At 35.2% G+C, this 14,687-nt stretch overlaps 2 protein-coding genes across 3 annotated transcripts; one reads left to right on the forward strand and one right to left on the reverse strand.

Annotated features, from left to right (window-relative positions):
- Positions 1-438: 438 nt before the first annotated feature.
- LOC111283860 (putative myosin-binding protein 4) lies at positions 439-5,780 on the forward strand. Of its 2 annotated transcripts, none has more exons than XM_022872497.2 (4): positions 439-653; positions 1,539-2,823; positions 2,925-4,472; positions 5,129-5,780. In XM_022872497.2, exons 2-3 carry the CDS (start codon positions 1,671-1,673, stop codon positions 4,448-4,450), a joined length of 2,679 nt encoding a protein of 892 aa, XP_022728232.2. In that variant the 5' UTR covers positions 439-653; positions 1,539-1,670; the 3' UTR covers positions 4,451-4,472; positions 5,129-5,780. The 2 variants fall into 2 exon arrangements, with proteins under 2 accessions (XP_022728232.2, XP_022728231.2); XM_022872496.2 differs by having other exon boundaries at positions 649-815.
- A 62-nt stretch (positions 5,781-5,842) lies between these two features.
- Positions 5,843-6,491, reverse strand: LOC149519787 (inhibitor of trypsin and hageman factor-like). The gene is made up of 2 exons (XM_089758665.1): positions 6,337-6,491; positions 5,843-6,242 (listed from the first exon to the last, which is right to left on the reverse strand). Exons 1-2 carry the CDS (start codon positions 6,350-6,352, stop codon positions 6,043-6,045), a joined length of 216 nt encoding a protein of 71 aa, XP_089614791.1. The 5' UTR covers positions 6,353-6,491; the 3' UTR covers positions 5,843-6,042.
- Positions 6,492-14,687: the final 8,196 nt, after the last annotated feature.

Consider the following 14,687-nt stretch of genomic DNA (forward strand, 5'->3'; position numbering starts at 1 on the left):
CCAAATGTGTCAATTGATAAGGATATAAAAATAATTGATATTTGACAAGTTTTTATTTATCTTAATTTGATAAGTGATGCTTTTTTAAATTAAAATTAATTTAAATTTAATCGAATTTTTTTCTTTTAAATAACTTCAGGTTTGAAGCATATTTAAAAATAATTTACCTTTACTCATTTCATGGTTTATATAAAATATGTATTTTAGTATTTATTTAATTTTATACATATATATTATATTAATAAAATTATTTTTTATTTAATTTAAAAAATTAATATTTTAAACATAATATGGAATGTCATTGTAGAACTTTTTTTGAGTTTTTTTTTTTCATTTTCTTTATTTTTCAATTATTTTCTTTTTTTTTTTTATGAAAAAAATCAATTAAAATATCAACATATCATTTTCTTTTTTTTTTTGTCTTTCTTGATAAATTTTTTTAAAAAAATACGGTGAAATAGAAATAACAAAATAAAAAATTGTTTATTTATAGCAATGTGCGGGCATTTTTCTAATTTGATATTAAAATTATATGGTATCTCTATAAAACCTTCGATTGCAAAATAGTAAAAGGAAAGGGCAAAAATTGAAAAGAAGCAAAGAGTTTTGGTTTTGTATGATTGGGCGGAAGCTTATTATAGACAAACCAAGAGGTAAGATTTTGAAGCTCTCCTTTATTTGGCAACCAAACAAATCACAACAGTTGGTTTCAACGGTCAGTCCTTTTCCCGGACAAAAGTGTTTTCCATTTCCTCCTTTTTTCTTCTTCCTTTACTTCCTCTTCTTCATAATTGTTCATCTCAATTCACCGTAAGGTACTCTTTTTCATATAATCTTCTTTTAATCAAAATGCATGTATATGTTTTTTTGTATTGAATTCAAGCTTTCAACATGAACAATATTTGGAATTGCATTTGAGAGTTCTTCTTAATGTTGGGTGACGGATTATAAAGCTTTTCAAGGTCTTGTTTTGGCTGTGTCAATGGATCTGATAAATGGGTTTTCTTTCATTTCATTTGGGTTTCTTTTAATGCATTAATTGGTTAGGTCTTAGCAATTTAATTGAAAACTGTCATAGTTGGTTGATCCCAAGCATTACACTGCACAGTTGGGTTGGTTGAAGTTCTTATCTGATTCAATCTATACTGTCAACATGTCCTCTTTAATTATTTGTTATCAAGAAATTCACATTTTCTATTTCTTCATTAAATATTTTTTTAACCCTTTAAAGGATTTTAAGAATTTCACTTAATTGCTATTGTCCAAGAGGGTTTTCTCTGGTTGCAAATTCTTAAATATTTAGAATGTGTTCTGTTTGTTATAGTTATCTTTGTTCGTGTCAAATGAATCAAATAGATAACCGTCTTGGTGATGGTCTTCGTGTGTTTGAGTACGCACATGTGGTTTTTTTTTTTTTTTTTTTTTTTTTTTTTTTTTTTCAATTTTAGTAGCTTAGAAAGTTTGCTTAGCTCTGCATTTTTTTATTTTCATGTGGGCCATTGCTGACTTGATTGATTGTTTCTTTTATTGTCTAATAGAAGCTTGCCTCATTGAATTGGGAATGGGATTCTCAGCTTTGTCTTGCAACGTTAGGAACTACTTTATGCATCAATTAAGGCTTTTTGGTATTCATCCAGTTCTGAACCTTATGGTATCCTAGAGCAGTTGTCATGGAAATGGCTACAAACGGTGCTTCACCTTCCAAAGTACAAAGGAATTTGAAGGGGTTTACAACAGTCCTAAAGTCTGCTGCTTGTGAATGGTTTCTGATCTTTCTGCTGTTTATTGATGCTGCCTTATCTTACCTGCTGACAAGATTTGCATGTTACTGTGAACTGCAAATACCGTGCATTTTATGCTCTCGGCTTGATCATGTTTTTGGAAATGAAAAACCTGGATTTTATTGGAATCTACTTTGCAGCAATCATAGGTCAGAGATTTCATTGTTGATTTCCTGCAACATTCATGGCAAGCTTGTTGATGGTCGTGGTATGTGTGAGAATTGTCTCTCATCACACATTGAGGAAAACAAATCCAACTCAGATACGCAGAGGCCCTTTGTAGGAAAATTGGGGTTTGATCCTGCAGGTTTTGGAAATTGTGGTTTCCAGAGCTCATTTTTCAACATGGATCTTACCCCTTCTAAATGCACTAGCTTGTGTCTATGTTGTAGTAAACCTTGGATTCCAAGACCAAATGCCCAAAGATTTCTTCCCCTAAAATCAACTGGCATTGCACTTGCGAATCCAAACATTCCTTTATCACATTGCTTAAGCCGTCAAAATGGTTTGAAGAAGATAAGGGATAAGTTTTCTGCACCAGCAGCAACTCATCTTGTTGGAAAAACTGGATTTGATCCCTTGTCTCATGTAGGATACACTGAGCTGAAGATTACTTCTGAATCAGAGTCTGAGGTTCCATTTTCTGATGATGAGGATAACGATAGTATAGTTAGTGATATGAATGAGAATAAGAAAGAATCTTTAGTTCACTGTGCTCCTGAAACTCCACCTAAAAGACTGTGCAACAATTTGGCTACAACAAAACAGCCAGATGCTAATGAACCTTGTAATGTTAGATGTTCGGATCCAGATGTCCCCAGCGAGAATGATGTTTGTGAGCATAAAGAGCAGCTGGCTGATCAGAAAACCAATCCTTCTGTACTACCTGAGCTTATTTCTCTAGATGATATTCCTCCATCATCCTGTTTTGTGGAAGTTCCAAGCTTCAGTGCTTCGTTACTGTCTGATCTTATTTCTCTAGTTGATACTCCCCCTAAAATTGATGTTACGGAAGTTGCTCTTGAAACATCGTCAGAAAAGTGTAAGTTCTCTCTCTCTCTCTCTCTCCCCCCCCCCCCCCCCCCCCAGCGGCTTTGTATGTGTGTAGGTCTTATCTTATATGACAATAACTGAAACTTGTAGTGGCAGATGTTATTGAAACAAGTAAAAATGAAAATATTTCCATCAACAAGAATGATGAAATCTTGAAGTTGATAAGCACATCAACTGGAGTTGGTTTCAAAACTGATGAAGCTGTAGATGATACTGCCATGGTGAATTCAACTGATGAGGATCTCAGTGCTCTGCATAAGTCACCTGTCTGTGGTGAAGAAAAAGGTGCATCTGTGTTTGTTACAAAACAGCCTATTCTGAAATGCAATAATAGAGTTAATGAAGATCATAAGTCATTGCCAGTGCAGAATTCTTCTGGACAAGGGATTCATTTATCATCGAACAATTTAAGTCCTAAGTTACAAGGTCATAATGTTGAATTGCAGAGAAATAATGAATCCAACTCTGATGAGTTTCAGAATCTTCAGAACCTAGTCTTTATGGAAAGAAGTGAATCTGCTGGCCTTGAATCTTTGGACGGCATCAGTGTCAATGAAACTGAAACTGAAAGTGAAAATCTAGTTGATAGGCTGAAGCGGCAAGTTGAGTATGATCGGAAGTGCATGAATGCATTATATAAGGAATTAGAGGAAGAAAGAAGTGCTTCTGCAATTGCTGCAAATCAGGCAATGGCTATGATTACAAGGTTGCAAGAAGAGAAGGCAGCTCTCCACATGGAGGCCTTGCAGTACCTAAGAATGATGGAAGAGCAAGCGGAGTACGATGTAGATGCCTTGGAGAAAGCTAATGATCTTCTGGCTGAAAAGGAGAAAGAACTACAAGATCTGGAAGCAGAGCTTGAATATTACAGACTAAACTTCACAGATGAAACACTGATAGAGAATGTACCTGAGGCAAGCATCAACTTGAAGAAGGAACATGTTTCTGTGGAGAATACAAGTACATCCTCCATAAAAGATGATCTAAAATTTTCATTGAAAACAAAATTCCCTGAGACTTCTAAACTCAATGATAATCCTATAGTCATATCTGCATGGTCAGAATTTGAAGATGAGAAGTTGTACATCTCTGAATGTCTGCAAATTTTGGAGAGGAAACTTAATAGGTTTTCTCATCATGGGACTTCGCCATACATTTCTGATGGGGAATACTTTGATAAAGCAGCAGATGGAGGCCAACATCAGCAAGAGTTCCTTGATGAAAAGGATAAACAAGTAATTTGTCAGGTTGAAGGTAATGATTTACCAGTGCAGAAAGTTGCATCAGTATCTAATGGAAGTGCTTCTTCTCAAGAATGGTTGAATACTTCAATAACAAGAGCTCAAGGTGTTAGTGAGGGAAATGGTCATATGGTTTCAAATGGGCAGAATGGTTCTGAGGATTGTGGAGAAACTGGTTTGGCTGGTCTTCAAAATGAAATTTCAGACCTTAATGAGAGGTTGGAAGCACTTGAGGCTGACTATAATTTTCTTAAGCATTCTCTAAATTCCCTTCAAAATGGAAATAAGGGGACGCTTTTTATTGAAGAGATACTTCATCAGTTACGAGAATTGAGGAAACTTGGGATAAGGAGTAGAAACATGTCTGTTTCATGAGCTTTATGTGTATCATCACAAGGTAAGCATGCTAAAGATATAGGTCCAATTAAAATTAATTCTTTTTGTTGACATATTAACATATAAATGTCTCTCCCAAAAACAGTTTCTTCTTGGTGGAGTTCCTGCACACCCAGCATAAACTTGTTGCATGTCTTTGACTGACTGTTGGTGGAAATTGCTATTATGTCTCTCGATGAATTAAAGATGCTGTATGTTTGTTTAGTTTCATGTAAATTGCTACCGCCTCAAGCTGATTATTTCTTTTTGCTTCTGTAAGAACAAGTGCTGTATGGTCATGGATCTGCATGTATAATCAGGTTAACAAAGAATAATGCCAAATATGTGGAATGTGATTTTTGTGGGATTAAGAATAGAATATAGGAAGCAGTGAAATTAGGCATCTGATGGATAACTGGAAGTGACTGTATCTGTATCTGATTTACCATCCCTAAGAAACTAGGGTTTGTATTATCATGTCTGATTGTGCTTCAGATGTTCACAATATTTGCCAAATCTGTTCTTCTGAGATTCTGCACGTTATTGATGTAACATAAGTGAACTTCTAGTTTTGATCACATTCTCCATTCTCAAGCTGTTGAACTCCTGTATTCTTTGGCATTTATCAAAATTTCTTTTAGTCCTATACTCATCATGCACTACATGTATATACTTCAGATACATCCCAGATTGAGGGTAACTGACCGGATGCAGAAATAAAGTATATCAGCATGAAGTTTGATTCAAAAGTTGCAGGAGTCAAAACTAATATCTATCAGCTTACCAAGAAATTGTGAATTATCAAGATCAGGTTTTACATACTAGGCACTACTTGATGTGATCAGGTATGGGAGTAAAACTGTAAAAGTAATTAATTCCTTGTTCATTTTTTCTCTTGCTGGGTTTCTTTTTTTTTTTTTTTTTTTTATTGGTTGGCAGGGATTGCATTTGTGCTATTTTTTGAGCACTGTACGACTAGGTTGTAAAGTGGGTGATTTTTTTAGTCTTATTTACTACTTCCAATTCTTTTTGACGTTTGTTCACACATCTTGGTAGCCAATCCCACTTTCAATTGTAAATTCAGAAGATCCCAATATAAAAATAGTTGAAGCCTGAAGGAGCTTATTATTTTTCAGTCACTTGGTGCAAACCGTTTGTGTTTTTCTGAGAAAGATAGCTTAGCTAAGAGAACATACTTATTTCATTTTGCCTGTTTTAGCATTTCCTATGGGGCTCTGCCTTGCACAGTTTCCTGAAAAACATAAAGGGAATTTATATTTTTTTTAATCCAATTTTCTGAATAAAAAGATAGACGACTATGCATTTATCACACTTTATGCTATCAACTTTGTTAGAAAAAAAAATGTCCATAAGTGAAAATCAAAGCCTATGTATAAAATTTAAACCAAATATTCATTGATAATTAGAAACTACATGTTATAAATCATCATCAATTTATTTTACACTTATTATTATACTGATACGCTCAAAACAATCAATGGTAAACTCCTTTGTTATTAAAAAAATTTCATTAATTTTCACAAATTAAACATTTTTTAATGTTTTCCATGGATCCTTGGGAAGAGTAGTAGCTATCCAATTTGAGGCGTGAGCTTCACAATTCCATACTTGTCGACCCAGACACGCACCCTATCACAACGAAAATCCATGGTCACCATCATTCCCTCTTTCACAATTGCAACGCCTACTTTTGGATTTTCTTTTGCGATGATGGCTGCCGCCACTTCTCCATTTATTCCCACCAGCTCTGGCCACGAACTCTTCCCTGTATCTAAACAACAAAATGAAGAATTATGAGAAAATAAGACTTAACCCAAGATTTGTTTTGGCTAAAATTAAGCCAAAAAAAAAACAAAAAGGCTTACCACTGCAGTCTGACATTTCTTAGCCTTCCTTTGTTCTGTGATTTGAGGTCCTAAAGCAAATCCAGGGGAAGGGAATTTATAGATGGCTGGGAGACATGCAAATTGAGCGTTGAATTTGGGAGAGGATTTAAAAAAAAAAAATTTGCGTTTTTTTGAATGGCCAACAACTTTGATTGAAGTTTTGACTTTGAAAAACTAAAACCTTCAACTTTGGATATGATATACGAAGCTTTGATTTTTGATCTCTAGCATCTTACCGAGAAACACAGATAAAAATATACATATATATATATATATATATATATATATAGACGGTCAAAAATTGTACAATTTATTTATAAAATGCTAAAATTTTAATTTTAATGATTAAAATTCAAATTTAGACTATTTGAATAAAAAAATTGCGCACATCAAGTTTGAATTTAGCTACTCAAATTGGATACCTTAGGCCTTAGCCATAAAGTTTTTGGATTGCTTTAGGGCGGATTTAGCTTTGATTAATTTAATATGGACAGTTCAATTATTTTGTGAAACATGCAAATGGATAAGAACTTGCCATGCCAACCCGAAATCAAGCACCATGCACGACCTCACCATTCAAGAATGGCCTGCCGAACTGTTTATGAGCAGTCAAAGATATCGGCTGTGACCCTCTGCTCTATTGTTCATACTCTGCTTTTGTCACATAAATCCATGTGTTTATGTACTTTGGCTGATACTAGTAGAAACTCACTCTGCAATCAATCAGCCCCGGAACGGAGAGAGGGAAAGCAATAGGTAACTGTGTCCAGGTAAGGCTAATCAAGTTTATGGTTGCCTTTATTTTTCATTGTTTTGTTTTTGCTTTGTGTTTCGGTTTAAATTTGATTGGTGACAAACTGAAAACGACTCCTAATTTTAAATGGAATGAAATTTTGCAGAGAACTCGTGGCCAGAGTTGCTGGGCAGAAATGGGGAGACTGCGAAGACAAGGATAGAGAGGAAGAATCTTAACGTGGGCGCCATGGCTTTTGCTGGAAGGAACTCCAATAACAAGGGACTTCAGGTGCAATAGGGTCTGGTTTCGGGTGGGTTGTCTTGTTCGAGTTACAACAATTGGCTAGATCTTTTACAATCGATTACTTCCCCACCATTTGGTCAAGAAGGAGAAGTACTCACGCCATAATAATATAAAACAAATGTAATATTGGAGTTTGTGCTGAGTTCCAATCTCAGGGTCAGATTTTGGAAAGATAGAAGAGTAGGGCGATCAGAGATAAAGTCAGAGAGTATTCTCTACGTTTGAACTTCAACGCGCAAGTTAAAACATGTGAGATCAAAAAGAGAGTAATAAAGAAAAATAATAGTATAGACTTATCTTGATGGTGTCTAGACCTTTATATTTATAGATAAGCAATGAGGGATTGTTAAGGGACAACAAAGATAGTGCTAAGCTGATGTGGCACTAAATGTGTCTGACCAACTTGACATATCAGGTCGACATAAATGATAAAATTATCCTTGATTATCTGTCGAAGGCTTTTAATATGAAAAAAGATCACTATACCTTTTTGACTACCAAATGCCCTTAACACTCTGTCTTTCCACCAAGCAGTCTGAGTATCTGACTGTTGGATGTATGATTGACGCACCCGAAGTGTAAGGCATGTAGGCAAAAGGGAATGACATGAAATTCGATTCTTCGAAACCGACGTCATAGAGGGGGGTTGGTATTAGGGGACAAATAGTCGTGGTCTGACCTTGTGGTTGTCTGATTTTACATGTATGTCTTAGGTTGAATGCCCAGTCAACTTGAAGGTTACCGATGTGATAATTTTTAGAATGGTTCGAGGTTAATGTTAGAGTTCATCTAGTCGACATGAGACTTGTGTTTTATATCAGTTTGGATTTGAGTCTTTACTTTGAACTCTGATGACGAACTAAACATTTGGTTTATCCTGGAGAGTTATCCTATCTAATCGGTCTGACCTGAGATTCATCTAATTTGGCTGATCCGACGGCATTAAATGAGGAGAGAGGTAGTTTGAGAAAAAAAATTTAAAGAGGGAAGACAAAAAGATGTCTTCCTATCTTCGTTCTGACACATGGTGTAGTCTATGCCATTCATTTGATCTGTGGTGTGGCTATATAAAAGGCTGTTGGGGCTTTCATTTTTCACCTTTTTACTTTTTTTAGTTCTCAGTCCAATCTGAATTTTTTGATCTCAAAAGCTTTCTGGCCTTTAAAGTTTTTCTCTACTTTTTTTGATACGTATTTTTAACCATATCTTCTAGTATAAGTTTTGAAGAGCCTGAAATTTTCAGCGTATAACCTAAGAGATGTCAACTCAGGCAAGATGACGATGATCTGATTTCACCATTCATCAGGGACTTTAATTGTGAGAAAATGGCTTTCTAGTTTAACCCAATATCTAAAGAAAGGTAGCAACAAAATAAAGAAAAGGCTTGGACAAGAGGAGAACGGGTCCTGAGTATAGAGGAACTATGTGTTTAGATAGACTTTGACTTACAAAATCCACTATCTTTCCCCATTTCTCAGGTTGGTTTATCTTTTATGCCTGACTTTCCTTCATTTTTGGCTATTCCCTTTTTTAGGGTTCAGTCTTATCAATTTTCTTCTACTTTTGCTCTTTCTCCTATCGATGCTTCCATCGTCACTTTTATTCCCCCTCGATCAGTTCTTGTTGAAATCACTTCCTCTTCCGAAGGGTCTCCCCCTATCTTTCTTTCCTTAGAGTTAAGTTGCTTCAAGCCATAGTTTAATCTTAGAATCCTGCTCCTATTCAGGAGCTAAAGTCTTCTAGCAATGAAGATTTTGGCGATGAGGAGGGTTTCCGGTAGGAACAGGAGGAAAGGAGTACCTTGGCTGGGGAAAGTGATAACGAAGAGTGGAATGCTGTGGTGCAGGATGAACTGGCCAAGGTTCTTGTATATACTCCCTATGACTTCAGTATGATCCCAAAGAATGTGATGAGCAAACTAAAAGATAGGGTAAATCTTGAAGACTGTCTTAACATGTGTTCAACTCATCACATCCGTGATCTGGAGATAATCTTTCTTTTTCCCAGAGAGAGGTGCAGTATAATAATGTCAAACTCCTCAGATCGGGTCAGTGATAAACTGGAGCCACATTGGCTCTATGTATATTGAGATTCCTTTATGGCCGCTCTGAGGTTTTCACTTTATTATTTGTTTGTTTTAATTTTTAATTCTTACAATTTGACTATCACTTAGCTCACTCCTAATTTGTACGGTACATAGTTACTTTCATAATTCTTTGTCAATATCTAAACATTCTTTCTTCTCTCCCTCTATTTAGGAAATTTTTTCTATTGAAATGTACCCCGGTGATAAGAGGTGGTATTATGTAACAACTTGACCCAATAAAAAACTATTCATGGATTGTTTGAGCTCAATAAAGAATTGAAAACTGCTCTTCCTTTATCTTAAAAAATAAAAAATAAATAAAGATAGTATGATTGAGGTTGAGGGTGTTGCCAAGGTTAAGGCGTAGGAAATAATAAAAGTGCTCAATGTTTTTGTAGATGCACTAGTGGCTTTTTTCATTTTGGATTTATCAGCTCATGATAAAATAATAGAGTAAACCCGTAGAGGGAGCTCGTTATTAATGCCCATAGGCTGACCTCTCTCTGAAGCAATAAATGAGACGAAGTACTATGGTAGGTTTAAGGTAATCTTGTAAAATTTTATTTTAACTTGATTTTTATCTAACTATTAGCTTATTCTTGCAAAGATGTCCACTGACGATGACTTTGACTTTGCCCTATAATAGCATGACCCTAAGCCTAAAAGAGGCTAAAAGAAAATTTAACTTAAGACCCCATCTTGCGAGAAGATAAGGTCATTAACCCCTAAATGCAGTATTCTCTAGCAACCCAAAAGATGAAGGCCAAGGTTGGTCAAGATCTCTCTTCAGCATAAGCACCTCTTCCTGCCATAAAACCAAGGGTGAAGGTCTCCTCTTCCACCTTAGAAAACCCCGAAGCCAAGGTGTTAAGGCTTAGCTCAGAGAAGATCTCTACAATGGTGAAGTATGCTTTTATCGATGAACCCACTAAGAACCCTGATGTGGCAATGAGTTTCTACTTGACTTTAGCTCGATTTTATCATTGTCCTTCATTTTGCTAAGTCTGAGTTCATTTTATGAAGTCTAACAGAAATTCCTAGCCTAACCCCTGGACAACACCAACCAGGCCCTCTACCACACCTACCTTGTAATGGCCCACCTACTGAAGGTCGAGAAGAATATGGTTGTATTGGTTGAGAAGCATAAGAAAAGCTTGGATGCTCCGCGCAATGTTAGGTCCAGCTTCAACATGTCTCACAAAAAAGATGTTGAGTAGAGGAAAAGGAATAATGAGCTGACAGTAAAGCTGAAGGTCATCTTGGTTGATAAAACCTCGGCTAATTTTATGAGGGAGCAGACTAAGCTCAAACTTAATGATACTTAGGTTGAGACAATGAGATTGAGGTCTAAGCTAGAAGCCAAAGAGAGAAAGGAAAAGAATTTGAAGAAAAAAGTTGTTAAGGAGTTCAAGGCTTTCAGTGAATTCCTCTAGCCAAAAATGGAGTTCTTCAAGAAAAATGTGCTTGGTGCTTTTAGCCTAACCAACGATGAGGTGCAATTTAAGTTTTTCCACCCCAATCTTGATCTATCTGATATCAATATCAACAATATCAAATCAAGGCTTTCTCTAAATTAGCCCAAAAAAAAGAAGAGAAAGATGATGATGGTGATGAGGCCATGAATGTCGAGCTCAAAGTAGCTTTAGGGCTCTAGCATAAGGTAGAGAGGCTGGGGAGGGTAAGGTCATCACTGTTACTTTTATTGATGAGGATGCTGTTTCTGCTACTGCTGATGTTGCTAACACATGTTTTTTTTTTGTTTTTAACTTTTTAATTTTAAATTTTTGTAAATTTTTGTTAGTGTATAAGATTAGTTTTTGTAATGATCTTGGATAGAAATGACCTGCTTGACAATTTGTTAACATCTTTTACACTTAATAAAAAATAAATAGAAACTTTGTTCAGTTCAATCCAAGCTTAAGCTTAGTTCTAATATTATAATTTTTTCTTTATTCGGACAAGTTTAAGCACGGTTAATCAAAGGAGTTTGAGCCCGATTGAATGAATAGAAGATTTATTTAATTACTCGAATTAAATTAACTTGAGAATCCATATAAGTTTTAGGTCGAATTTCAATAGATCAATTAGGCATGGGCTCGTTAAGCTTAATTTGATTTTTGTATTTGAGTACAAAGTACAAGTATGAGCTTGATTTAAACCAAGCTATTGATAATAGACCTTTAAATTATCTGCATTTCGTGTCCTTGGATGACGTTGCCATTCATATTATGTAGTTTATAGGTTGCATCATGGATGATTTTTTTTAACCAAATATGATCTCTTCTAGGTCGGGGTAACTTGCCACCTCGGTCATATACTCATGAGACTTTAACTTTTCTAAGCACTAAGTTGCCTTTTTTAATGTGCTTACATCAAACCTTTTATTATAATAACTAAACACCTTTTGTTGATAAGTTGTTATCCGTGTTAGGGCTATGTCTTTTTATTTTTTGACGAAGTCTTCCTTATTTCCTTATTTTGACCTTAATTCAACCCTCAAGCTTAGAAGGCCAATCTTAATAGGTACCACGACCTCTGTTTCAAATGTCAAATGGAATAGGGTTTCACTTATTGGTACCTTTAAGGTCGTTTTTCAAGCCTATAACACCCCTGGTAGCTTGTCGACTCACTTTTTCTTTGTTGCATCCAGTTTCTTCTTCAAGATTTTTAATATTATCTTATTCATCGTTTCGACTTATCCATTAGATTGAAGGTGGGTGACTAACGTGAATCTTAGGTCGGTGTGAAGGTTTGAACACCATTCCTCAAACTTTAGGTTTTCAAATTGTTTGTCCTTGACCATTATTATGGACTGAGGTAAGTTGAATGTATAAACTATATTCTTCCACACAAATTTATCCATTTGGGCCTTTGTATTAGTGGCTAAGCCCTCGACTTCAAGCCATTTTGTGAAATAATCTCTTGCTACTAAAACAAATCTCCACTGATTTATGATTGGGGTGAACAGTCCAAGGACATCAATTTTTCATTGCATGAAGAGCCACGAGCTGATGATAGGGGTGAGCTTGATTGAAGGGAGATGTTGTACGTGAGCAAACCTCTAACACTTATCACATTTTTTTACCAGTTTGGTTGCATCTCATTTGATAATGGGCCAATAATAGCCTTGCCTAAGCATTTTGTAGGCTAATGGTTGTAGTCTGAGGTGGTTTTCACATATTCTTTCATGAATTTCTCGTAGGATGTAGTCTATTTCTTCTTCGTCAACACATCTTAAATAAAATAGACTAAACAATCTTTTGTATAATTTTTTCTTAATCATCGTGTATCGATAAGCTTTTTTCATCAATGTCTTACCTTATATTCTATCTTTGGGTAGTGCTTTCATGGTCAGATACGTATTGATCGATGTCATCTAGGTTTTTTTTTCTATGATCTATTATTTGAGTTTGTTATCGATGCTTTTGTGTATCAACTATTCTACCAAGACTTAGTCTAGACTTTTTATTATTATTCTTGAAGCTAACTTAGATAAAGAGTTCATTAGTAAATTTTTTGACCTCAGTATTTTTTTTATCTCAACTTTGATAAAATCGACTACCAGGGCCAATGCTTCATTTATATATTTTTAGATTCTTTCTTCTCGAGCTCCTAACTCCTCATTGATTTGGCCAAGCACTATATATAGTTATATGTTGAACATTTAACTTGGTTACCAATCTTAAACCAACTATCAATGCTTCATATTCTACCTTATTTTAGATGCCCTAAACTTAAATTTCAAGGTGTATGGATCTTTAGTCCTTCTAGACGGATTAGAATAAGGCCAGCTCCTCTATTGTGGTTCATGGCCTATCCATCAACATAAAGCTTCTAATTTTTCTTATCCAGGGTTTTTTCTTTTTTCTTGGGTTATCTTTCAAGTTTGGCTAAGGTGAGCTCTACAACGAAGTCCATTAGCATTTGAGATTTCAAGCCGACCTGGGTAGTATATCAAGTCAAACTCACTAAGCTCTACTGCCCATTTAATTAGCCTCTTTGACACTTTAGCTTTTGTAAGATCTATCTCAAAGGTTGGTCGATCAACACATAGATCGGCTGAGCTTAGAAATATAGCTTGAGTTTTTTGGTCTAAGTGACAACTGCATAAGCTAGATTTTCTATGCCACTATCATTAATTTCTGGCATATCAATACCTTACTCATAAAATAGATTAGTCTTTACTTTCTTCTTTCTTCTCGGATTAGGATCGAGCTGATGGCCTAGTCTATAATGGCCATGTATAGGTACAAAATCTCATCGAGTCTTAACTTAAACAAAATAGATAAAAAGGATAAGAATTCTTTGAGTTCTTTAAAAGCTTTTTGAAGCTAAAAAGTCCATCTGAAGTCAAAGATGTTTATGAAAATTTAAAGAATGGCAGACATTGTTCTATTGATTTGGACATGAATTGGGTCAGGGTGACTATTTACCAATTAACCATTTGCACTTTTTTTACTGAGGTCGGTGCCTTCATGTTTGAGATTGCTTGAACCTTTTTTGGGTTTGCCTCTATCCTTCGTTTATTGATCATGTAATCGAAAAACTCACTCAACGTGAGCTTGAAGGCATATTTGCTCGGGTTAACCTCATATTATACTTTATCAAGGTGTTAAAGGTTTTTCTAAGGTCTTTCAAGTGCTTGGTCAAGCTCTTGCTTTTGACTATCATATCATCCACATATACTTTCATGTTGTGATTGATCTAGTTCTTAAACACTTTGTTTATTAGCCTTTGGTAGGTTATTTTGCATTCTTTAATCCCAAAAGTATTACCTTATAACAAGAAAGGCTTTTCTCGATAATAAAAGCTATCTTTACCTTGTCATCCTTTAGCATTTTGACTTGATTGTAACCAAAATAGGCATCCATAAAGCTGAGAAGGCCATACTCGACACTATCATCCACCAATCGATCTATGCTAGAGAGAAAAAAGCTATTTTTTAGGCATACTTTATTCAGGTAAGTAAAGTCCACACATATCCTCTATTTTTTGCTATGCTTTTGGATTATGATCATGTTGGTTGTCCACTCAGGGTAGTAAACCTTCTTGATAAAGCCTATTTGCAATAATTTTTCAATCTCTTCCTCGATGATTTTTTATCTTTTTAAGGCAAAGGTTTTTTTCTTTTGCCAAACTAGTTTTACCTCGAGATTAATATGCAATCTATGGACCATCACTTCAGTATCAATCTCGAGCATATTA

The sequence above is a fragment of the Durio zibethinus genome, chromosome 3, assembly GCF_047325235.1.
Source record: "Durio zibethinus cultivar Kanyao isolate XHJ-2024 chromosome 3, ASM4732523v1, whole genome shotgun sequence".
NCBI lineage: Eukaryota > Viridiplantae > Streptophyta > Magnoliopsida > Malvales > Malvaceae > Durio > Durio zibethinus.

What these genes read in the sequence shown, in the direction of transcription:
- LOC111283860 (XM_022872497.2), top strand. Translation starts at nt 1,671, where the DNA reads ATGGAAATGGCTACAAACGGTGCTTCACCTTCCAAAGTACAAAGGAAT. An exon ending in TGAAACATCGTCAGAAAAGT is followed by an intron (nt 2,824 to 2,924) that starts GTAAGTTCTCTC and finishes TGAAACTTGTAG; the next exon opens with TGGCAGATGTTATTGAAACA.